Genomic DNA, 25,950 nt, shown 5'->3' on the forward strand with positions numbered 1-25,950 from the left:
ATTCTGTCGGTTCCTGCAGCCTATCTGCATGCGCGAAGGAGCGGTACGGGTTCGCTTCTGGAGTGATTCCCTTCCTGTCTCGCCGGTCTGTTTATTTCTTTGCTTCGCAACCGCTGTCCCTGTGCGCTTCCGACTAAACTGACGTGCAAACTTGTGACGGATGTCTCAAGAACCGGCGCGCGCTTGGAACCTCCACAGAAGTACTCGAGTCCACCGCATACGCTGCGGTTCAAAATAAGGTGAGTATTTTTATCACAAATATTGACCTATTACGTGTTGTAGCGTCATCTAGGGACGAAAGCAAAACTAAAATTGCCTGTACGTTGTGAAAGATTTAGAAAGAAACGGTTTTATTTGTCGTTTGTAGACGACAGGACAATTTGTTAGCGGAAAGAGTTTTGGTAAACGGTGAAAAGTGATGTTGTCGTTACTGAGGGCCCCGACGCGCGCGCACACACACGAATAGTCGTGAGAGGCCCGACGTAGCGAAAACATGTGCTTCCCAAATGACGGTCGCGTGACGCACTGCCGATGACGCACAGTCTGGACGGCGGCCGGCGCCTCGCGCTGACGGTCGAGGCAAAAACACAAAGAATACAGCGCCAGCAAGCTCAGTGCTCCTTCGGCACCCCCTCGGCACGTTGCAGTCTGACGAGAACGACCGCGCCGCTGGCAGCGCGCATCGCACTCCTTCCTCTGGCAACACCGACCGCACCGTCGAAGCCGCCGCCACAGACCAACAAACTCTGTGCAGCCGCCGCTGCTTGTCCGGCTTCGGGGTGTTGAATTTTTCATTCATGCCGCGGCGGTCCGGCATTCGTGTAACCTGAAAGCACGCGCGGCGAAGAAAGAAGCGAAGACGTTCCCATTTCTTTCTTCTTCTTTCGTGGCGGGTGTTGGTGCGGATGCGTGCTCGGGTGTGGTGGTGCAGTACACCGGCGCACCAAGTGAATTTCCTGCCTCCGTACGTGTTGTGTTGTGCGCGCGGTGTCGTGGTGCGTGGTCCATTCGCACGCTCGAGTCTCGTCAGTCGGACGACGTCGTGGTCGTCTTCGCGTTGGAACACCCTCCGCCGCGACGATCATGAATTCTTGCAGCGGCTAGTGGTTTGAAGGGACGCCGGTTTCGTTCGCTTGCCCAAGCGCCCGTTCGTCCCCCCCTTCCACCGGAGAATGTCCGCTGAGGCTCCTTCGAATGAGGTAAGTAGTACGAATATCGGGTGGGCGTCGTTGCGTCATTTGTTTTTAAGCCCATCGCCTCCGGGGGGTAGCCCCGGGGGTTTCGGGACTACCCTGCGTAACCGGGGCTACGGCGTCAACCACGTCGTTTGCCGGCGATCATTGGCGTAGCCGGCGGGAGTTTGGAAGGGCGGTGGGGAAGGGCTGGCTCTGCGTTAGGCCTAACGAGGAATGTCACTGACCTTTGTCTAGCGGCGGGCCGGACGGCTGGCCCGGCTTCGGTTGTTTGTGACTTCGCTCGGGGAAAGTCCCCACGGCCGCTTAGCGTGGCTGTCGCCGTCCGAAAGCCGCCGCCGTGGCGTTTTATGTTGTTTCGGTGTTATTTCTCCGAGCTCGGGAATGTTGCGAGGGGGTTCTTTCGAAGGTCCTGTAGCCCGGTCTGTTTACTTGCCGCCGGCAGCGTCAGAAACCGAACAATCGAGCTCGGTTACGGTGTTCTCGCGAATATAGCAGAAGAAAAAAAAAAGAAACAAAAGGCGGCGCGCTGAAACCATGTATCGCTCGAGCTGTTGTTGCTACATGTGTATGTGTGCAACTTTGTCTCGTGCCGTAGCGCGTAGCATTGTTTTGCTTCGCTTTAAAAAAAAAAGCGTAGGCGTTGAGTACACATGTATTTCCTCGCTGTTGTGTGCAGTTAGCGGATCAGGGCCCGTTATTCACGTAAAAGTTATTGCGCTAGAGGTGTTCGTAAAGTAGTGAAGTCATGTAAATCGCGATGTTGAGAAGTCTGCTGAGAACTCGGCGTGCATCACTCACGAATGATAAAAACTTTTCGAATTCGGCCGACAGTCTTGAATGAATTCGCCGATCGCGCTATTCGATGTGTTGTTACGCTTGTATACGAATGTGTTGGCCTAATCAACCCCGATATAGTAAAGTGCTTAGCTGTGCTTGATTTAGGGTTTGAAGTTATCCACAAAGTAAACGAATTCGATCTAAATAAGTTGTACGATGAACAGAGGCATCGCTTCGTATTGTCACTCAATCGGCGCTTTGGTCCATCTTAAAAGCTCGATCTTTTTTTTTTTCTCAAGTGGATGAGTTTCGGGACGGAGCCTGCGATAAAGGTGTGCATATGGACGTCAGTATGGGACTCTAAAAACAGAAAAAGAAGTAAAAGAAAAAAAAGCGATAAACGGGAAGATTAAGGTACCTTCCGTGTGTTCTAACACGAGTCAGATGATTGCCGTATCGTTTCGAAAACTCGCCGAGCGCTGACGACTTTCGACACCACTACAAACTCTCGCTTCGACGAAGGAATGTTTTCTTTTTCTTTTTTTTTTTAAGCGACCCCGCGGGTCGTGACCGACACCTCCTTATCGATTTGCGTGCATCAGTCTCAGGGCGAAGAACAGCAGACGGACTACTGCGTTTACAACGGCGTAAATAACGTCGTTGACGGCGTAGACTTGTTGAGCGAGCCCTGTGCGTGCTTTTTTTTTTTTTTTGTTACTTCTGACGTTGAGGGGGTGGAGGGGAGGGAAAAATAAAAGGAACACATATAAGAATGTATGTTCCAACGGACAGTGCGTCGTCGGGTCCGAAAATGCGCAGTCCTGTCGGAGCCTGTCCCGATTCGCCCTTTCTTTCATTCCCCCCCCCCCCCCCCCACCGTTATTTATTCATGTTCCTTTATTTGGTGCCAGACCGTAAAGCGTAGAGCGCGCGCGTGCGAGTCATTCATAATTGCCAGTTCCAACATCCGGTGCGCCGGCGTTTGCCGACTTTATTTCTTGTTCCAGCGTACTATATAAGTTACTGCTTTTGCAAAAAAAAAAAAAAAAAAAAAGAGCCCGCACCACTTTCGCCGGTCGGATGTCGACCTGAACGTTCCGTTGATCTTCCAGCTGTTTTCGTTATTCGTAATTGGAACAGCGCGAACCAGACGACGACGGAGTGAAAGGGCACAGGACAGGCGCTGTCCTGTGTCCTTTTAACTCCGTCGTCGTCTGGTTCGCGCTGTTCCCATTATGGAAGTGTTACCAACTCGCCCAACTTCCCACTTTAGTGCAGCATATCTTCGCTAACCGCGCAGAGCGGCACATAGACTGGGCTGGACTAGTCTCTGTTCACCCATGCTACCTATGGCACTGACCCTTTTTATTTATTTATCTATTTATTTATTTCTAATACCTCAAACGTCCTGCAGAGGGAGCATTGAGTAAGGGGAGGTTTAGAGTAATACGTGTAGTTAGTAAAGCAAGAGTACATCAGCTCCAGAAACGCACAGAAATATGTGCAAGAGTGGTAGGTTTTGACAGTGACAGAGCGACTATACACAGAAGGGAAGAAATGTGCCAGTGATAAAGTATTTATAGTTAGGCAAAAAGTGCGAAAACAACTCTTGCGTTATAACACAAGCAGGACTGTGCAGGCATCGTCATGCATTTTTATATATATATAAAAAAAAGTGTGCAGCTGCAGCTTTTCCTCCGGCTGCAAAACGATTTCACTGATTTTACAGACACTTTGCCACTCAAACTATTACTTCTCTGGACTACTACTACTACTACAACGACGACGATGATGCTGGGCATCCATCAAAGAAGACAAAGCGACAAGTTCCCTGTCAAGATGTGACGCTAGATTCCGTCAAAAGCAGACGCTGTAATAATGCATGTGTGACATGTAATAATGCTCCCCTTGCCCAGCAAGTGGTTCCTGCTTGGATCACATAGTTCAAGCTTGCGCAAGCCATATCATTCCCACCTAGCCTGATAACCGAGGTGATGACTAACCTTTAGGTGTAATCATTGCCTGATAAATTCGTAGCGGTGTCAGTGTCAACTCGCTTTCTCCGATGAGCCGATAATATTCCGATTGCGAGCGCTCTCTGGTCATTTGCGTTCTGATCGTGCTATGGTAAATCAATTTATTTTCATTTACAGTTCACGGCACAGCGGGGATAAATTGAAATTTCAGTATCCACGAGCTTCACGTGTCCTAGTTTTTGCATGTAGCATTATACAGAAGCATTTTCATAGACACAGCATTTTTTTTAAAGATCGTTGTTCATATCATTCATTATAGAATAGTTGTGTGAAGCTTTCAGCTGTGCATGATAAGTCTTAAGATATGTGGTTCACTACGTTTGAAGTGAGAAGAAAATACAAAAGCAAGTTACAGTGTGACTTGGGAAGCCTGCTGACTTGTCCTTGTAGAAATGTTAGTTCAATAGAAGACCATGTGTTGGAGGTCACTTCTGTATCGGTTCAGAATAGGGCACAAATAAGGACGACGACAACACAGGCCTGTGTCTCTCTTGTGGTGTCCTTTATTTGCACACTATTTTTAGGTGACATTGACAATAAGACAACTAGCCCATCTTAAGTTAACCATTGCTGTATGTGGTGCAAGATATATGGCACGCAAAACTCTCGTTTCAGTGCCATTTTGAACGACAAAACACTGCAAAACAAAAAGAAGACAGATGGAAGGAATGGACATGCATGCCACAAAGCACCATTCATTCCTTCCGCTTGTCTTTGTTGCACTGTTTTGTTGTCCGAAAGCAAACCAGAACCAACTAGTGCAGGTTCGCATGCTTCTACAGTTGCTTTGAAATAATGTACAGAGTGTAGCGTGCTATCAGAGATGCAATGAAAGTCTACTTTTCAGAATTAAAAGCCACTAGAAGGCCACTCCGTGTGATAACTCGAGTTTCTTCCTATCAATCCTGACTGATAAAAAAAGGGGGCGCACTTGTTGAGCACAATGTCAGATTTTATTTTAAGCCACGGTGCCTGCGCGTCAAAAGTGCAGATGCCAGTGGTTCAGAAGCTAACCATGCCTGTGCACTTGAGTGCCCGTTGAAGAACTGCAGGTGGTCGGAGTTGATTTGGATCTCGGACAAAATGAAGATTATCGGGGGTTTTACGTGCAAAAAGCCACGAACTGGTCATGAGGCATGCCATTAATGGGGGACTCCGATGTGATTTTGACTGCCTGGTGTTCCAGATGCACAAGCGTTCTTGCATGTCACTCGCATCGACGTGCACTGATGTTGAACTGATGGTCCTGAGCTCATGGTCGTGGAACTCATGGTCCTGAGTGAATAGGCTACTGCGGCGGGTTATTCGAATCCCTGCACCACTGCATGTCTCATAGCCCATGGGTGGCATGATAGACCCAATCAGTTACTGCTATTACTAGATATTAGATGCAACTACTAGATAGGGAGCTCCTGTTTCAATACATGGGAATGGAGATGCCTATGCGCCTTCAGGGTGATAATAAATGAAACGAGGGAATACTTGCAAATCTCTGACATCGATTTGACATACAGCTTCAAGGGCTTCAGATGCGAAATTTAGAATGTGGAAACTCAGTCTTCATTTTTTTTTTATAAATCAACTTCCTACCGTGAAATGAAAAAAAAAAATTTTTTTGAAACAGTGCTATATCGATCTGTACTGTGTTTCTCCTTACGGACCCTTTTAACTGTTGTTTACTTCCCCCGCCTTGGTTCGTAGAGGAGCGTGAAAGAATCTGCCGAAACCCCTCCAGCCGGAACCACCGCGATGCCGACACCCGTCACTGGGGCCGCTGCCTCGACGGGAGCTGCAGCCGCGTTGTCCAAGGATGGTGGCGAGGAGTCCAAGCAGCCTGCCAAGATGTGTGCCAATGATTTCATCTTTGGCAAGCTCATTGGCGAAGGCTCATTTTCCATGGTAAGCCCCCCCCCTTTCCTTCCTCCTTGTTATGGTAATAAATTTAATCCTTTCTCCCTCTTTCAACATTAGAAGACTCTAAGAAGACTGTTAAGTGTGAAACGGCAACAAAAAATAAGCCAGAAGGAAACAATGATCTTTTATTGCATAAATTTGCACAACATTAAATGCATAAATTATGCATTTAATTGCACATTTATGCATTAATTAGGCATAAATTGCATAACATTAGAAGACTGTTAACTGTGAACCAACGACAACAAAAAAATAAGCCTGAAGGAAACAATGGTTTTTTAGTGCATAAATTTGCCAAGATGCACTGCAAATGAGGATATTCTGCGAAAAATAAAGAAAATGTTTTGCAGAAGCTTTCTTAGCAATAGGTGGATGACACCAGGCAGAACACTGAAAGCAAGCTTCACCTCTCAAGCCACCTATGGCTTTGTGCGGAACTTGCCCAGGCCACTCCGATCAAATGGGAAACAGAGGAGAACCTTGGGATAGCCGTGTGCTATCTGTGTGATACCATTGCAGTGGGAGATCTTGCTTTAGTCCTTCCCCTCTGATCCTGCTCTAACCCAACAAATGGTGCTTGCTGCCCGTCATTGAGCGTTTGCTGAATGCATTTTAGCTAGAAAACTCTGTACTCGCAACCAGAACTAGACAAGGAAAAAAAATTATCTGGTGTGTTGCCTGTAGTGCAACTGTTTGCCGAACTTAATGAATGTGAATCGAGCCATTAAAAGAAAAAGATATTGCAACAGACTAAACAAACTATTGCTCATAATACTACTTTAATATTTTCTATGGAATTATTCTTTGCCAGGCGAAAGGGCAGATTAAGAACTATACTGCGAGAAATAAACTGGCTTAACATCTGGGAAGCCTTTTGTTGTGAGCTGCATTGGTCCCTGTCTTTCTGGCTTTAGATAACATCCGTGATTGCTTGCAATATGCTCAGGGGCATAATGTGAGTGTTATCACGAAGGTTATCTGTACATGCGAAAAAGCCAAACAAACAACAACAAAAAAAGGGATTATCTCTCAGTACCTTATGAATTGGTTGCACATGTATACGGACACTTATCTCTTCAGCTTTTCGCAGCCCTTGCATGCATGTTTGGTTCTTGTATTTTATCATGTCGTGTCTTATCCGTGTCTGAATGAATTAGTGTTTTGTTTGTTTGTTTAAACAAACTTCCGTCCAACAGCCAACATGTCTGACTTTATCTGTTCACTTTGTTTACTTAACCTTGACAAGCATTGTCACCGCTCGTATGAAGATATCTCCTCACTTATGATAAAAAGGAGTGACTTCAGGATTATTTGCTGCATTTGGGCGGCCTTCCTTTTGCCTAGCAGTGCTGCCATTGAAGTTGTACAGTCCTTCGAGCTTGCAAAAGGGTATCACAATTTTGCCATAACGGTGAAGCAATGAATACAATGGCAACACGTTAGAATATTACACGAAGTGTTAGACGGTATGAATTGAAGTAAACGTAAGCTGGCTACATAAAAACGGGCTGTTGTGTTTAGGGTTCTTCTGTTTGAATCCTTCCATCGGACAATTTTATTAATGTTTATAATTGGGGCCAGCGTTTTCCTTAGCGTCCTTACCACTACTTTTCTGCACCGGGTATGTTTCAAACTTCTTTCCTGGACTGATCTTGGAGGTAGCGCCCAGCCTCACCAATAAAATTATACGACTTTCAAGTGTGAGCTCTGTGCCATGATTTTGTAATGATGCCGTTCGGTGCTTTTCGCGTTCGTGAGAGGCCGCGTTCAAAGCTCTGCCCAGGGCATAGCGTCTCTTGACCACTCACGAACGCGAAAAAGCACGAAAGGCATTAGCGTCGGGAAAAGGCATCGCTAAAAAGTTGTGCCCCCGCTATTGTTTCACACTTCTAATGTTTAAATCTAAGAATATTTAAGATAAAAGCAAGCGTTGATAATTATGTGCTGTCGGTGTCTTGTTTCGTGACATCTGTCTGCGGGCTGCAATTCTGAAAAATTCTGAGGAACAATTTTGTCAAGAATTTGAGACCTAGTATGAGCAATTTTAGTGATAGAATGGTGTGGCAATATAACTCGCACATACCGCATGTGATACAGCATGGCACGGCATATAGCATACATACATACCTAATATATACGGAACCTCACGGCGACGATGTTGGTGAAAATTCACTTGGGGTGTCCATATATAATTGCTACTGCAATAAAACCTGTTTTAATGCACAATTTTGGCCTGCAGTCAGCGAAGAATGCAATTCTGGGTAGGGTTTCAGACACTGTTACTAACTGCAAATCTAAATTCTAGATTGTTTGCCCATATTCTGAAAATATTCAGTTCTTTTTGTCTTCAGCCCTGTTAAGGAGCTTTGTCTCTGAGAGAACTCCAATCTCTCTATTAAGTACATCCGAAACACAGAAGGGCTAAGACAATCACTGAGCTAACTTGAGTGAAGTTTGTTTTGTTGAAGGAGAGAGCGGTATTCTACTGAGTGTAAGAAGCAAAATATTGATTTAAAATGTTAAATATTTTTTTAAACAAAATTGCTAAAAATTCGGTACTTTCTAGAAGACTCAAGAACAGAGTTCACAGATTCATAGGGACATTACCAAAAAGAGATATCACAGTTCTGTAAACTCTACCTGTTACAACCTGAAGTTGACAAGTGTGATGTACGAGTTTGCAGCTGACATGAAAGGGCTGCGATGTGTACGAAATTTTTACAAAAGTCATCACAAATTAGGGGTATAGTTGAGAGCTGTGCATAATGCATCAATTTTTTCTGCTTGGGATCTCTCAACAAAGGCAGTTTTACACGATGTGATGTCCTTTTTTTAACTGCCGACTTAAACTTGTAAACTTTGATAATTGGGTGTTCTGAAATTTTTAAATTGCCTCCTGCATTTGGTAGATTTTGACTTCCACCTTTGAAATGTAACAAACCTTATCAAAATTGGTGCAGCTGAGAAAAACAATTTCTCCATTCCCGTTTATCAGACAGGAGCATTCGAGGTAAAGCTTCACACCGGCTAAACTTTTTGATGCTGGCAGTACAGCGGCAATGAAGAAAAGATAAGCATGAATGACCGGCAACTGGGAGCGGCAAAATTGCAATGTACTCCCACCGCCCGTGCAGGAGTAGGCAAGCGAGTAAGGGTGCCTTTCCTGTGTTTGCAGTGCGGAGGAGAAGGCAGTTATCTACAGCCTCGTCCGAGCAATCGTTAATCTGTGCCGCGATTTCTTTTTATCTTGCCTCCGTGTCCTAGCTAGCAATCATTCCTTCCCAAGCTGCAACCGTCTACTGAACCGCACTTTCGTGTGGTATGAACGCGAGTGCTTTTGCTATCAGCACGTCGTCAGCTGCTGTGCCGGGTAGTGTAATTTCTACGCTCCGATTACCGGTGACTTGTGCAACTGTTTTTCGGTTGCCACTGTACATTGCAGAAGCAGCACTCTGGGAGCATTAGTCTGTCATAAGAACGCAGCTCTATGTGCATGTCGTCGAGATGGCACAGACGACTTGAACTAATCAAATGAAATAAAGCTGGGGGTGTGCGAAAATTCTTAACTTTGGAATATTGTTGAATACATATTTTTAATATTCGTATTAGAAAACTAGGTATTCGAAAATTTTAGGATATTCCATTGGATACGAATATTCGGAATGAATCGAATGTATTGCTTGCAGCGTGGGGGAGAAAACATGATTCTTAGCGTTTATTCCTACGTAACCTAAGAAAGTGTGTCTGATCTTGTGCTGAATTTTGCGGCAATCTCATGCTGCTGGCGGAATTTCCCCTGTGAAACACGCTTAGCCACTGGACATCGAAGCTGTGCAGGAAAGGCAGCCTTTCAGTTGCAAAGAGCACAGGTTTGAGAACCGCTAGGGTGCGCTCGTTTGCAGTTTCCACTGCGATGAGTGACGACTGGTACAGGGTTGAATGCCTGCGAGGAAATTGATGCAGTATAATAAGACAACTAGCGGAAATTGCTTAATTTTCCAAAGCTAACACGAGCCAAATACACAATCCTTTAGTATAACGGCTTATTATGTCAATTTTGTTTACCAATGACAATATAATCGAAATGTTCCAATATGTTAAAATAAACGAACTTGCTAATGTAAATGCATGTGGATGTCATTATTTGATATTCGATTCGATATTCAATGCTAAGTTTTTGTATTAAATTCATATTTGAAGATTTTGATATTCACATACCCCTACATAAGACATCAACTTGAAAGCGTTGCCAGTCTCGTGCATGCTTGTGTTTGTTTTCTTTGATTCTTTAACACTGTTGAGCGGATTATATGTGCTTGTATTCATCACGACTAGTTCTTATGCGTCGTCTGCTTTGTCTTCTGCAGGTGTACCTGGCCAAGGAAATTCGTACCAATAAGGAATATGCAAGTGAGTGCGGCATGTCCTCGCTGTCTCTTTCTAGTAACGCACTTATTGCACTGTCCTTGTGCCTGTTAAGCCAAGGAAGCGTAATACAGTCTAACCTTGATAAAGCGAACGATCACATGTAGCTAAGTGACTAAAAATTTTCAGTGTTTTTGGACATTGTAACAGACTACCTGGCAGCATGCAAAGATAACTAGCTTGACACAGTGTCCGAAGTGCTTCGAGCTGTATACGTTGACTTACTGGTGCAGTCGCTTGAGATAGCACGGAAGAAATAATTCGAGTATAACACCCATGATGTCACACTCTTGTGGTGATGGCGCCCTTGGCATCCCTACTGCATTATAGACCCTCATAAACCTGCTTGCAAAGCACAAATTTCTAAACATTAGGTGCAGTGACTCCGTTTACTATTTCTTTCACTTGTGCAGTTTTTAAATTTTAATTGTTAGTCATTAAAGGAGGGCTACATTGCAATCTAAAAGAACCAGAGATGCTGAAGTTATGAGAAAATTTGCTTTGCCAAAGTAGCCCAATTCAAGAAAATACCCAAATAATCATGACTTCACACTGACGTAAACAGGAGCTGATGTTTTTGGGCATGGAATTGAAGAAAGCCCTTAATTTCCTTCCACAATAATCAGCCAAAATTTTCCACAACCTAGTGTTTTGGATAAATAGCGACACGCGTACGTTGTTTATCTTTATCCAGTGACCGTTTTTTTTTTTCACTGGCTAACCCCTGTTACAAAGTTATCGTTTGATGCCTACAAGTATTGGAACTTTCCCGAATGTTGTCACCAATTCTGTAGCGAAATGATCTTGTCTAATAAGATTGTGTGTGCAACGTGAATAGCAGTGTAGTACATTCTGGGACGGATGCGAGTTGCAGTGATTATGCTGGAATTGACTACGACAAGCCACGTATAAATGGCCGACGCACTTGACTCGTAGGTCAGACTTCAGTGACTGTGCTCTACTGCTATCTTTGTGTGTTGAGTGTAAAATACTTTTCTGGGCACAAGTTTATGCAATTAAAGAGTTAGATTCATGACTCACAGTTTTGGGCATTTGCCTTGTATCTCCACCGTTGCCATGACGTGACAATAGTTTACCAGTCTCAAACGGATTTCAACCTCTTCAGTGCTCCTTGTCAGCACCCGTTTATTTGTTCGCAGAGGCTATACCGGCTGTGTGCGACAACACAGTTCGGTGTTTGAACTGGCAGCCGAAAGTTACGAAAGCGGTTTCCGTTGGCTGTCGCGACATGACTTCATGCACTGCATTGCAAGATTTCATGGGTTGTTTTTCTTCATTCTCCCCGCAGTCAAGGTGTGCTACAAGCAGCACATCATCCGTGAGAAGAAGCAGCGGGCCATCATGCGCGAGAAGCAGATCCTCCGGATACTGAGCGCTCGGCCGCACCCGTTCTTCATTCGCCTTCACTCCACGTTCCACGATGCAAACAAACTCTGTATCCTTCTCGTTTTTATTTGTGTTTTTCTTTTCTATTTAATCAGAGTGAGGTGCTGTAGATGTGGCTCCTTGTAATGTTGCCTAGAGAGAAATTGCGCGTCCCCATCCATGGCGAGTTTAGTGTTACTAATATTAATGCATCGTCATGGCAGTGCAAATAAATGTTTTCTCGGAATTGAGTGTTCGTTGCTGTGGGACCTCCCGTAATACCATAATTTGTGTTTGCTTGCTTACAGTACGAGTTATACAGTTATATTGAGTCGCAGTTAACGAGTTAAGAAGGAGACGTACGATTGGTACTGACATTTAATAAACACTGGCCTTCTTACTGCCGTGTGGAAGATGCAGGTTTGACTCCCACTGAAAGCAAGTTGTCAGTTTGCCCGCTTTCATTTCCTTTTTCCTTATTATTTCTACTTTTCATATAAAACCTCAGTTAATTGCCTTACATTCCTTGGCTTCATGCCTTAACATATTACCTGATTGTTTGAAATATGGTTTTCTTTTTAACCAGTGGATTTTAAAGAACATTGACACTTCCGAATTACTATGTTTTGCATTCCTTGACCTCGGGACCCTGCAGATTTCGTGGTCACCTATGCAAAAAATGGGGAGCTCCTTCCGCACATTGTCAAGTATGGGTCGTTTGATGTCGACGTGACGCGATTCTACACGGCCGAGATCATCTCGGCATTAGAGCACCTCCATTCTTTAGGCATTGTGCACAGGTGAGGAACGTGGTTGTTGGAGTGGCTGCCCCGCGGTTGCTGCTGACTGTAGGCTACACAACATATCGATGTGATGAATATCTTAAGGCTCACTTTAGATAAATGCAACCTGCATTTCCAGAAAGCTGAGCTGCCTCAGAATCCAACTTGCCTGTCGTACTTGCAAGTTGGATTACCACCATTGAGCACATCTTGAACTAAGTCCCTTTTTTTCTTCCGATTATATTTTACATTTGACCAAAATACCAAATGGGTGGCACGATAGGTGGTCCTAAACTTCAACACTGTTAGGGAAGACACCCTATACAAAATGTCATATCCTGTGCTACACATCAGTTTTTGCTTGATATGGTGTATATGTGTATATGTAAATTTTTAATGGAGTTTGAATATTTAAACTTTGGCTTACAGCTGGAGTTTGCATCACAATGTGAGTCTTTTGCCATGCTCTCGGAAACTTCACCTTGGCAGCCACGCTTTATTGTGTTCTACCACCACTGAGTCTTGGTACGAAGTGCCTTGAAATCGTTTTGGGGTGTATTGAAGGTTTCACTATTGTTCCTTTCAAGGCACTATAAAGAAAAATACTACGTTAAATTAGATTGACAAATTACAGATCTGCGACACCAAAAAAGTCAGTCTCGCCGCACATCGAATAATTGATGAGGCAGAAAAGGAGCAAAAACAAACGATGGGTGACAACATTACCTTGGAGTGACCGCGCTAGCTGCCCATGATGCAATGCACTTTTTGTAGAGTGTCTGCTTAGAACTACTAGTTAACATTTTGACTCGCACCTCCTCAGCCGAGAAAAGGCTTAAACACGCAAAAACACATTAATATTTGTGCCGTAATGCTGACGTGCCGGTGACATAGGTTGCTCGCATGATCTAGGAGAGGGAATCTTCCACCTATTTTTCTTTCTCCCCGCTTGTAATTAACACTTTTCTGCAAAATATTAATGAAACCAAAAGTCTTGAAAGATGCTTCATGAATCTGAAATTATATACTTTTCCTAAGTTGTCTATGTCGTTAAAGGGATACTAAAGGAAAAACACTAAATCAGGCTTAGGTTGCAAGAACACTTTCAAAACTCCCGTGTTCGTTAACTTGGAGGGCAAAAACGTTGATCTATAGGAGAAGAAATGAAGGTCAAGGTTGATTTTCCAAAGTTCAGACCGATATCTCAGCGCTGGTATGTGTTGTCGTGACGTGGATTTCGATGCTCTTCTTTTTCTTATATGAGCAGTGGTGGCTCGGTGAAGCTTCTTGAAATTCGCAAAGTTCGATCTTTTGCTCCTTTAGAATATACATTGCAGTCAATCTTTTTCTAGCGAAAACCTAACTAGGCTTGAGCAGACGCCGTCGAAACCCCTGATGTAACGGCAAGCAGGTGCGAGAACTGCCACGCGGCCTTGCTGTCGTCTCTTGTTTTCGTGTCTCCATAGAGCGGCACAGTGGACTCTCGTTGAGTTGAAGCTGCTTAACTTGAAGTTTGATGCCCTGCCCCTGTAAAAAAAAATATGTGCATTTCGATGTGAAACAACGGGCCGGCAATTCGGAACGCTTGCGATGGTTGATTCGGACATGTCGCGCTGCCGGCTGTGTTCTCAGCAGCACGCCAATTCTCACAGCGACGCTTCCGACCAGGCCGTACGGCAGCGCGACGCACGCTACCATGAATCCACACTGCCGGAACTCTTCACTTATGTTAGCTCAGTGCACAATATGCACCGCCTAACGCGGTGCTGTGCACAAGTCCTTAATTCAATGAGCTTCCTTCAGTTCAAACTGCATTTGATTCGAACAAATTTTTTGTTGACCTCTTCGAGTTCGAATTACCGAGATTCACCTGTAACATAGTAACATAACAAATGTGTGGCTCAAGTTATTCGAATGCAGATAACTTTCCTTGGCTCTTCTCGCCCATTTTTCAATATGCTCACTGCGACAAATATACGCTTTCATGCGCATCATTCCTTCAATAAAGCGTTTAGGCTTTCTGCAAGCGTTCGGCTATTAGCTTGCATTGACAGGCATCGCCGGCAGTTGCTACTCAATATTTTCTCTTTGTTTTTCTTTTAATACTTGTAAAGGAGCACTTGTAATCCCACTAAGGCATTGCATTTCTCTGCAGGGACCTTAAACCAGAGAATATTCTCCTGGATGAACGAATGCACATTCAGATCACAGATTTTGGCTCTGCTAAGATTATTTCGAGGGAGTTCTGTGGTGAGTTACATTTCTTTACATTACGGGCCGTTCGGAACTTTGTGGCTGTTTCAAATGCGTGTCGAACGCAGAAACGTTCTCACGAGACAACCGCTGCGCTGATGTGTATATGAAATTTGTTGCATTTGAGAATGAAAGTTGCATTTTAGCAATCGTTAGGAGCAAAGTTTCGATTTAGAACCTCATATGTTTTACAAGAGTGTCGAAAATTGATAAGTTGGAAAATGTAAGAATGAGGCAGGGCACGGTGTTTAGATTTGGAACATGGCAATGAAAATAGATGTTGGAGTTCTGTAAACTGCATTTGTTAGGAGCACCTAAAGTGGGGCAAATGTGATATGAGCTTACAGCTTGCTTAAAACCGTTACGATGTTTACAAGGGTTTTGCTAAAGTCGTACCCACAAATTAGCAGCATATTTCAGAGCTGTGCATAATACATCTGTTTGTTTCCTTTAGATGTGTGAATAGGTTCAGTTTGCAGAATTGTGATATCGTTACTTATTTATATAAATAATTTGCTTCCTAATGTTACTAGATTTTCACTTTTTCTCAGGGATGCAACAAACCTCATCGAAGTCAGTGCGGGGGTTGCCAAGCAAATCAGTTTCTCTGTTCCCGTGTATTTAGGCAGGAGTCCCCGAACTAAACCTTCCTCCTAACTGGTACGTCTTGCTCATTCCAGATGAGGTGGACATTGGGGAGATCGAGCTCAATGGTCACAACTCGTTCGTTGGTACGGCACAGTACGTCTCCCCGGAGATGCTCTCGGACAAGAGCTGTTCACCCAGGTTTGTTGTCCAGCTTGTTACCGTCTTCCTTCCCAATCTCCGTCTGATTTTTAAAAAAAAATTGTGAAATGCGTTGTTCTACTCTTAGTTGCTGTCTGCGCCAGCGGCTAGCTTTGAGCGTGGGCAAATTCTGTAATTTTAAGCTTGCCACATTTGAATGGCTTTCGCTTTCCTCCTTCTTCCCTATTCGAGTTCATTCACATCAGCTACTCGCCATGGTCACGTGGCCGGCCACAAATGGTCGCCTCGGATGAAAGTATCCGTTTTGGGTCAGTCGCCTGCTGCTCGATTTTTCATTTGTGCGGCTGCAGTCGCAGACCTAGTGAACCAATCAGTGGCATGGTAGTAGGATGTCTTGCTTTTGGTATACAATGTGGCCGTGACAGGGCTGATATGAACAGCAACAACTGCGAGGCACTTCCGTGCGGTGACAGGCCAATCGCACGTGTTGGTGTGAACATCGGTCACCTTGAACTGTTGCTTGGTCACCTCTTGCGGTCGGTCATGCGAACTCTGTCAGTGGCCGGTGTGAATGCACCCTTCACGTTATGTAATGTTAGCGAGTTTTTTTTTAGCTGAGTTTTCTTGATTTTGTACTGCTTCTTTCATGGGGGGGGGGGGCGGTCGTGAAACGAACATTTTCTTCCGCTGCAGTAGCTTATTGGTTATGGTGTTGCTCTGCTGAGGTAAAGGACGCAGTGGCCGCATTTTGATGTGGGTGAAATGCAAGAATGCTCATGCGGTTCTAGATTTAGGTGTGTGTTAAAGAACACCAGGTGGCCAAAATCAGTCCGAGGTTCCCCAATACGGCATGCCTCATAATCACTTTGTGACTTTGGCATGAAAAAAAAATCCAACAATTAATTTTTTCAATTGAAATTTTTGTGGAAAACGGTTGTGCTATCACAGTCCAGCTGGTTGCATTGTTGTTTGGCAGCACTCTACTACAAAGTGTGTTGATTGGTTCATGCCATTCCCATGCTTGCCTAAATATAATTTATTACATTTAATAGGGATGCGCAAATATTCAAAAATTTAGAATATTATTGAATATTATATTTTTAATAAGCGCATTTGATTAGAAAACTAAGTATTCAAAAATTTTCGAACATTCAGTTGGGTACGAGTATTCGAACCAAATCAAATATAATGCCGACTGCGGGGAAGCAAGCATGGTTCTTAGCATTTGCTTCTATCTAATCTAAGAAAGTATGTCTGACTTTGGGCTGAATTTTCCGATAATTTTGTGATGCAGGTGAAATTTCACCTGTAAAACATGCTTAGCCACTGGAGGTCTAAGCTCGGCAGGAAAGCCAGCCTTTCAATAGCAAGGTGCATGGTTTGAACAGCGGGGGTGCACTTTTTCTTGCAAGTTCCACCCTCCCTCCTTCTGAGCTCATTGCTTGAAAGCAAATGCAATGAGTGACGACTGTTACAGGGTGAAATGCCTCTGAGATTACGGGAAATTGATGCGGTATATAGTAAGGCACAGGTTGGCGAGAACGGAAAACTAGCGAAAATTACTCAATCTTCCATGGCTAACACGAGCAAAATATGCATTCTTTAGTATAACAGTTTGCTAGTTAAACTTTTTTACCAATTATAATGTAATTGCAATGTTTCAACATGTTAAATTAAACCGACTTGCCAATAAATGCATGTGCATATCATTATTCGGTATTCACTGCTAAGTATTCGTATTCGAAAGTTTTGATATTCGCACACCACTACATATGAGTCGTTGCCAAGTATTGTGCTTAATATCAGGGGACAGTGCAGTGTTTCCCCATTTTCTTTTACTTGCATTCCCTGTAGACGTAAAGAAATTTTTTAAGCCCTAAAACGCGTCTGGTAGGGGAGCTTCTATCTTGCTGTAGGCCCTTTTCTCGATTCTTAAGCTGGCTCTGCAGCAGAAGTCAGTCAAGCAGAAGTGCTGTTGACAAATTAGAACTAAACATTAGAGTGGCGCAGTTTACATAATAATAATAATAATTACTATTTTTTGCCGGGTTAGAGTTGCACACTTGATACTGCAGTTTCTGTCGTTTTTCAGATTTGCAGTTTTCAATAGTGTTTGTGCAAGCATCGACAGCCTAAATAAAACATCTGCTTCCTAGAGTCCCTAGATTCATACTTCTTTTAAATGCAACAAACCTCATCAATGTCGGTGCAGTAGTTGCAGAGAAAACAGATTTCTTCGTTCCCATGTATTCAGATAGAAGCTCCTGACCTAAAGCTGCCTCTTGGGAACAAAAAGCTTTGCGAGTTCGTCACCCCTGATTTCTTTGCCCTCTCTCCCTCTCTTGCATTCCTTCTCTTGACAAACAGCACCGACCTCTGGGCTCTGGGATGCATCGTCTACCAGATGATTTCCGGCCTGCCTCCATTTCGAGCATCGTAAGCTATGTATATATCTATATATGTGTGTATATTTTTTTTCTTGGTTGTTTTCACCCCACGTAGCGACCCTGTCGTTTCATCCCTACTAATTGGAGGACTCGTGACATTGTCGCCCAAATATCCTGAGCTTGTCGCTGTAACTGAGAGTAGAGGGGCCAGTATGGGTGTACTACGCGCAAGAGAACCGAGCTCACAGTGCACACTGTTGACCTGAAATTTTCATTTGAAATCCCTGCATTTAAGCTTTTTCCCAGCGAGGGCAACCGCCACTTTGGCATGGCTTGTGCGTTGCCGAAACATGTGTCGTCTGTGCCGAAATGTTCCGAAAACAGCTTTCCATGCAGCATTAACTAGAATGGCAGTGCATTTTGCTGCAGATTATGGCTGCTTATCTCTTGCAGCTGGTGCATCGCACAGATTTTAGCAAAATGGTTATGCTTTGAGTACTACAGCCAACGACCGACTTTTCAGACCCTCTAGGGAACGTAAAAACGTCAGAAAATTCAGGCTGTCCGAAAAAAATCAATGCATGCAAAAAAACGCATCTTTTTTTTTTTTCTCGAATCTAGAGATAAAGGGTGAAGTACCAGGCTTCCGAAACCCTGCCAAAGCATCAGTGAAGTGGCTTTAAAAAGAGGCATTCAAAAACTCTGTATGCAGCCGACTGCCGGTTTATTATGTACATGTGCATCGTCAGGCAGCCGGTGTTATTGCTCCAGTGGCTTGAAGAACTTGTCGATTGTTGTTTGGATGGCGTTCCGGTTGCATGCGATCATATTCGCCTCGATCTGAGCAAGGGTAATGTCAGCACTGTACACCGATGAAAGAGTCAACAGTGCTCGCGTCAACTCGGCGCTTGTAGGCGGCGCAGGCATTGGCTCCTCATTTTCAACATCGGAGTCTTCTGAATCCCCCACAACCTGATGGACTATTTCCTCGTCAGTCAGTTGTGCGCAGAAGTCGAGCTCGTTGTCAGCGTCAACAGACTGTCAACAACAAACCGACGGTACTCCTTTCCGCGCTTCAATGCCATCGGCGAGGATGACAAAGACAGAGTGGGGGCCATCGAAGGCGAGCAAAATCCTCAAGTTGTGAACAGTGGAGTTCGCTGACGAGCGTCGAAGCACCTAGGCCTAGCGTCGCAGAGCACACTTGACACAACAGCACAACAACACACCATGCTCGCCAAAACGTGGCCTGCGCATGCCTGTGCAAACAAACAAAATGGCGCCGCTCTGGAAACTCCGCCGGTGGCGGAAGTGCGGCACTGAACACAGCCAGCGTGGCCAGACCAAATCAGTGTGTGACGGCTAGATTCGGCTAGTTGTGGTTCAAAGCGGGTGATATGCTTCGGCTGCAAGTCGATTTTTCTCGCAAGGGCGCTGCGCGAGGAGCCAAAGGACCTTCCATCGCGTCAAAAAGTCCGGAAAATTGGACGGCGGAGGGTTCGAGCGTCCGAAACTTCAGATGTCCTTATACATTGATTCTATGGGGCTCGTGGCGGTGCTGCGAAGACGTCCGAAATATCAGGCATGTCCAAAAATTTGGGTGCAGAAAATTCAGTCGTTGACTGTACTTGCACGCATCATATATGACCCCCCCCCAGTGCCACAATATCTCGAATGTGGTTAATTAGTACTTACACTTATGATTGCTGCATTGGTACTGTGAGCTTGGTCAGATATAAATTATAATTTTGTCTCCGATTCCTTATTTTTAAATAACCAGAGACTGGCTATTGTTCAAATGTGTGGTGCGTAGTATTACAATATTGACTAGCTCTTGAAATTGTTTGCTCGGTCCATGTTGTAGCAGTCGCAGCTGTAGGATTATCTGTAAAACTCCTGCGTTCTGTTCTTCTGGTCTGCCCAGGAACGAGTATTTAACGTTCCAGAAGATTCTGAAGTTGAAGTACGAGTTTCCCGATGGCTTCAACCCTGTGGTTAGGGGCCTTGTAGAGAACCTCCTGGTAAGTTTAACATCTAACAGTTAACCCTGCCTCTCACATGACAAGACATAGAAAACATTGGTTTATTTCATGGCCACATACTAAAATTGTGGTCTGCAACTGCTGCTTTTTTGTGCACCGGGCATGCTAGAAGGGCTCAAACTGATGGATGACCTCTTGCATCTTTTATCCAAGGGATGCTGTTAAAGGAAATCATGTCTTGTGTTTTCTGTTCCTTTTGGATTTTCTGTTCAGTAATATTTGTCATGTGTGCTCCGTTATGTAATGTAGGAATTCTACTGCATTGTCTCTTTCGTTGCCGTCTTCATTACCTGGGTGTGGCGGGATTAGTCAAACTGCTAAAATTGTCCTCACCACTAGGACGTAGTTCATTGTGTACTGACGTGGCCAGGTAAACCGAATCAAACCAAATGAGTTTCACTTGTCGAGACACGAAGGAGCTGTAGGATACCAGGCTCGTAAACATTGGTTTGAGTTTGGCCTTTGCGGTGGCTGCCATGGTCGTGCAGCCATGCAGGAAAAAAAGCTTACAGAGTCATTTGATGTAGTGCGAAGCAGTTTTGGTAACTTTCTTTTTTTGTCAAAGTTGCTAGGTTCTGGCCCTGAGCACATCATTTTTTCCAGAAATCAACAAGTAATGATAATGACGGATGACTTGCTGCGAATGAATAATTTCCACGTTTTCCTTACTAAATATTTTTTGATGTAGCTTTAAATCACTTCTTGCGGTGTCAAGTCAGCACTCGAAACGTGATAAGGGGGAGACATCTGCCAATTTTCTCAAACAATGTCAGATCTTCAGACCGCACTTTGCCTAGAGAAGTGACTTTAATGCATCTAGATGACTTAGCAGTGCGCTCTTCAGTGCATCATCAGGAGTAGTGAAAATTGGAAGCCCCTATATCCCTTGGGCTTGAATGGCGGGTAAGGCATTGTACTTGGCCGAAGCTCATTGCAAAACTTCATTCGGTCGTTTTATGGGCTTTCTGCATCACTGAAAATATCTCTAATACTCAAAAAAAGCGAAGTTTTTGTTAATGTGACTAAAAACTGACTAAATTTAGAAACTTTCTTGCCAAGTTACCATCACTGGCGGAGAGTTGAGTCCCCATGTCAGGTATGGATACGATTTTTGTACCATGCAACCATGCATTTTCTTATGTATTCTCGTGGCCAGCTTCAGTGTTCAGCAAATAAATTTGAATGAAGCAGGGCCTACTGTAATTGTGTTTCAGTCTAGTGCTAACAGAACTGTGTAAAGTACGTTGTAGCATTAGTAAGTTCTTCTTTAGGGAAAACTCGGCAACACTGTTAAAACCGCGTCTTCTGCCATCTTTTCTATGGCCTTGAGTTGCGGCACTGACTGGTGCTCCCAGGGCTAAATCTAGTACACGTAATAATACCCAAGAAAGGGGATGGGGAAGTGGCATGCCACATGTAGCTCAATTGGTAAGAGTTTCATCCACTTACACGCACTTTCATTTCCCATTACACTATCATTTCAACGTTTCGATTGAAACAAGTAATTTGCCCTGTGCTTTCCTTGGTTTCATCTTCTGTTGGCTTCGTGTGATTGCGACTAATGAGAATCGGGCTCTTCGGTTCTTCTTCTCAAGTTATTGCTGTTAGTGTTACAATTAGTGACATCTACAATTTTCTCTATCCTCTACAATCTTGCTGTCTCGCTTTTTTTTTTTACGTGTGATGATGCGTCTTTCTCGACACGGTGTGCACACAGGTGCTCGACCCCAACCAGCGGTTGGGTGCAGCGACCACGGGTGGCTACCCGACGCTCAAGCAGCACGAGTTCTTCACCGAGGTCCGGTGGGAGAAGCTGCCCGAGATGGACCCGCCCAAGATGCTCCCGTTCCTCCCCGGCACGTCGAGCAACGAAGAGCTGCGCTCCCACTACTGCGTAAGTTGACCTCTCCCTTCCGACGTTTGCGTAGCTGTTGGTGCCGGCCTCATTTGGCTTCCAGCGGTACCACGGAAGTGTCCAATTTTATTTTACTTCGTGCTCAGGGGCCCACTGGCATTACGTAAGGGGGCCCTTTATTCTAGAATTTACGGCCGCGCACGACACCGTGTCGGCCGCATACCTTCATGACTGCATAGTCGTCCATGATCGTGTATAGCAGCCATGGTTTCGTCTGCAGCGGTTGCGACAAACATTAGTTTCGTTTTGACTCTGTGCAAAGCTGTCGAGGATGAAGAGCGCTGGCCCTATCGCGATGGATGGACAAGCTGTTGGCGAGCAGCTCACTGGCGAAAAAAATAATCAGGATGTGTTCGCACATGAAAAGCGTCTCAGATGAAGTTGCGCATAGCAGCCATGCTGCGAAGGAAGTTGCCAGGCCTCTGCTGCTACGAGCGCTAATCAGTCATGATATGATAACTGCAGCTTCTGCTCTGCTTTTGTGCGAAATAGAAACAGGATTTGCTGATTCGTTCAGTAAATAAAAGCATGTTGACGTAGTAGGCATTTGTTTATTGTTTCCTTGATGCTCTCGATCATTCGACGCTCGGCTAATTTAGACATCTTTCTTTCGGTCTCGTGAAATCCGAATTAACGAGGTTTTACTGTACCAGCTCCTTGAACGGGAAAGGATGGCACCTGGCAAATATAAAGGTTGGGAAAAAAAATTTATTTTAAGCTCACTTTCGAAATGCTAGACCTCGTGTCATTGAAATTGTTACACCGAGACACAGAGCCAAAATTGGCCAACATCGTGTAGCAATAAGCCTAGGTTTCTGATGTTGCTGATCACAAAAGAAAGGGGGGGGGCGCGAAAGCGCCATGTACAGTGCTCACGGAATGAAATGGGACACGGAGGACTTATTAGTAGAACCCTACATATGGGCAAAGTATGCGAGAGCACCATGTCATGTCGCTAGGAATTTGGTCACCAAAGGTGACGAGGACTCCGATGTAAGCGTACGCGCCGGCATTACGTCGGTGTGACACGATCTGCAGCCGGTTGAAACGAAAGTATGCACATTACTTAGCCCTAAATTGACGCGTTTCATTCTGTGAGCACTGTACATTTCTTCTGGTTGTATTTGCATGTGGCCGCCATGTCGGCAATCATGGGGAATGCAGCAAGCTCTTGGGTACTGAAACTGAAACTTATATGTAAAAATGAGCATTACAGTAAATAAGGCGCTGTGATGCTTTCTGGTATATTTTCTAGTGTTTGCAACGCTTTGAATCTGCAATCAACAGAAAAAAGGAGGGGGGTCGGGGGGAATAGAAATATTTCATTTGTTTTATTTACATCATGCTGCAGGCCTTGTAGCCCAAGCAAGAGGGTCATGGCACACTGATAAATATGCAATTCAAAAGGCTAGAATGCTGACATTGACATAACGTTATGAGAAACTGAAACTATGGGAGAACAGTTAAAACAGCTCAAAGCAGCAACCTTACCTGCTCCAACTTCTTTGTCGCCTGGCTGAACAAAATATCCGGTCTGCCTCTCTCTCCAATACTGTTTCTCCGTTTTGTTTTTGCTGCATTCCACTCAGGTCCCAGACGACTTGGAGCCTGGCCTCGACGACAAGCAGATGACGCGCCTCTTGGGCCTCGCCTTCGACGACGACACACCTGTCTCTTCGCCGACCGTGGCTCCCCAACAACCACTGCAACAGCAACAGCAGCCACAACAACAACAGCAACAACAACGAACACAGCCGCAGCAGCGCATTTCTCGGACGCAGCTTCACATTCTGGACTTCGGCCCTGAGGAGCACAGCCGGCGGCTCCAGAAGCAGTCCGAGTCGAATCCGTACCACAAGTTTGTCCATGGCAACCTCATCCTCAAGCAAGGTCTCGTCGACAAGCGCAAGGCAAGGGCACCTCTGACAGCGTCCTGCCTTTTGTATCTCAGTTCACACACCGTGAAAAACAGTTTCACGCTTGCATCTTCGTCCCACCACAATTAGCATCGTCAGTCTTGCATGTGTTTCCTTCTTGATAGCTGTGTGCCCTATCACGAACGGCAAGCATGTTGTCAGCATGACGTAGCATTCTTGGCAGGACACTAGCAGAGCGCCGAGTTTTCAAGAAACGAAACACAGGACAAATGGTGATTATTGTTGTGGGACAAAGATACGACTCGGAGGGGCTGTTTTGACAGTGTAGTATTATATGTTCTTTTCAAAATTTCTTTAGCGCGGGAAATATATTTCTTGAAAGACATCTACACTTACTTGAATGTCTTGCTTGGGATTCAAGAACAGATGTTCTTGCGGGGTTCTCTTCAGATTATGGGGGAATCGGATGTTATTTCACCTGGTGGCATAGGGTACGATGCAGCCTTCTCAGTTTACAACTATGCCTCCTCGACGAGCAGGGCCTGTTTGCGCGTCGGCGGATGCTGCTGCTGACGACGGGGCCCCACCTATACTATGTGGACCCCCAGGCCATGGTGCTCAAGGGCGAGATACCGTGGTCCACCGAGCTCAGGCCCGAGCCCAAGAACTTCAAGACTTTCTTCGTACACACGGTGAGCGTGCGTGCTTTTCACTTGTCTCTTTGGTTTCTTTAACGCGGGACGGGGAGTGTTCGCAACTAGTGTATGAAGCCGAGGAAAGCCTAGAGGAAACTTGTTTGTTGTTTTTAATTGAAATGTAGGAGTGATAAGGTAAAGGGAAATGAAAGTTGACGGCAAAAGGGCATGCCGGCGAGAGCCGAAGCCACCCAAGTTTGCCTGCCGCCTTCAGCAAATCCTTTTCGTGTGAGCATTGGGAGGGTCGAAGTGGAAAAATGTGTCTGTGAAGTGTGGGAAGCTGGTTAGGTGTTGGAGGTGTGTGTGTGTATGTGTGCGCATGCATACGTGTGCGCCCACGCCTGCCTGCCCCACCGTCAGTTGCACATTGCTCCTCGAAGAGGCAGGACCTGGGCTGAGTGAGGTCAAGAACAACACTTCGCAATGTGGTGAACACGGTTTAAGAGGATGGTTTAGCTTGTGGTCTCCTTTGGAAATACATGGGAACAGAGGCATTGTTTTTCTCCACAGCCGCTGCACCGAATTTGATGAAGTTTCTTGCACTTATAAAAAAATGTTAAGAAATTGCCAATTTTTAGAATACGTAACTACCAAGCTTACAGCTATGTAACTCGGCTATAAAAAAATGATACCGCAATTCTGCAAATTGCATCTAATGGTACATCCAAAGCGGACAAACTCGATGTATCGTATGTGGCTTTGAAGTACACCACTAATGGATAGTTTAAGACCCCTGTCACACGGGCACCCGCAAACTCTGTTCACAGGAGACTTCCTAATGGCGATTTAGGGCAATGGAGTTGCGGCCGTGCCTCACGGCACAATGCGAGCTTTCGACGGGCGTCGCACGGCACCAAAACGGCGCTGCTGCGCTGACATTCGCATGCAACTGCTCACACGTACAGTCGCCATTAAAGGTAGCTTTTCTTTTAAGGCAGTACATAGTCTAATAAGATTGCAGCGAGGGAGTTTGCTGCATGTTACAGCAAGACTTGTTTTCCAAGCATAGCGAAGTTGAAAGCGATGCTGGCCACACTGCGCACTCGCTTTCTTGCGTGGGCAACGTTGGTCACATTGTTTTACCGGTGAACTTCCAGTTGTGATTCTAGGCTGTGTAATTGTGCATGTGTTAGCGGTGAACTCAGCTGCTTCCAGATGAGCGATGAGGCGGATAAACAAACGAAATGGCAGAACAACATTTCCCCATGCCACATGGCGAAGCATTGGTGTGGAGGGTGCAGGTGCCATGTCCCTAAAAACAAATTAAAAGCAAATTAAAAGCTGCCACTACTTCGCATATAAACCAAGGCAAAAGAAAATAATCCTAAATTTTGCGAGTGAGCCAGTTACGACTATTTTGTTAGCGTGATTTCTTTTTTTTTTTTTTCGCAGCTGTAGCTATCTGGAAACGAGAGTACTTTATCCAGCCATGATGGTCATTGCCAAACTCTCTTCGCCAAAATCTCCATTTAACTTCCTTGGAACGAGGGAGACCGCGTGACAGGGGTATTAGAATAG

General features: G+C 45.0%; 1 protein-coding gene across 2 annotated transcripts in view; it reads left to right on the forward strand.

The window, feature by feature from the left end:
- The first annotated feature begins 479 nt into the window (after positions 1 to 479).
- Positions 480 to 25,950, forward strand: part of LOC142589978 (3-phosphoinositide-dependent protein kinase 1-like) — a 36,162-nt gene continuing 10,691 nt past the window's right edge. Inside the window, exons 1-12 of one of the 2 annotated variants that reach the window (XM_075701745.1) lie at positions 480 to 1,199; positions 5,711 to 5,908; positions 10,291 to 10,333; positions 11,658 to 11,804; positions 12,390 to 12,534; positions 14,672 to 14,766; positions 15,450 to 15,555; positions 17,884 to 17,952; positions 19,828 to 19,924; positions 21,663 to 21,839; positions 23,450 to 23,770; positions 24,277 to 24,435. In XM_075701745.1, the coding sequence (XP_075557860.1) occupies positions 1,173 to 1,199; positions 5,711 to 5,908; positions 10,291 to 10,333; positions 11,658 to 11,804; positions 12,390 to 12,534; positions 14,672 to 14,766; positions 15,450 to 15,555; positions 17,884 to 17,952; positions 19,828 to 19,924; positions 21,663 to 21,839; positions 23,450 to 23,770; positions 24,277 to 24,435 (1,584 nt within the window). In that variant the 5' untranslated portion in view covers positions 480 to 1,172. The remainder of the gene's footprint in view (positions 1,200 to 5,710; positions 5,909 to 10,290; positions 10,334 to 11,657; positions 11,805 to 12,389; positions 12,535 to 14,671; positions 14,767 to 15,449; positions 15,556 to 17,883; positions 17,953 to 19,827; positions 19,925 to 21,662; positions 21,840 to 23,449; positions 23,771 to 24,276; positions 24,436 to 25,950) is intronic. The other variant, XM_075701747.1, reaches the window with a different exon arrangement.

Source organism: Dermacentor variabilis, chromosome 8, assembly GCF_050947875.1.
Source record: "Dermacentor variabilis isolate Ectoservices chromosome 8, ASM5094787v1, whole genome shotgun sequence".
Lineage (NCBI taxonomy): Eukaryota > Metazoa > Arthropoda > Arachnida > Ixodida > Ixodidae > Dermacentor > Dermacentor variabilis.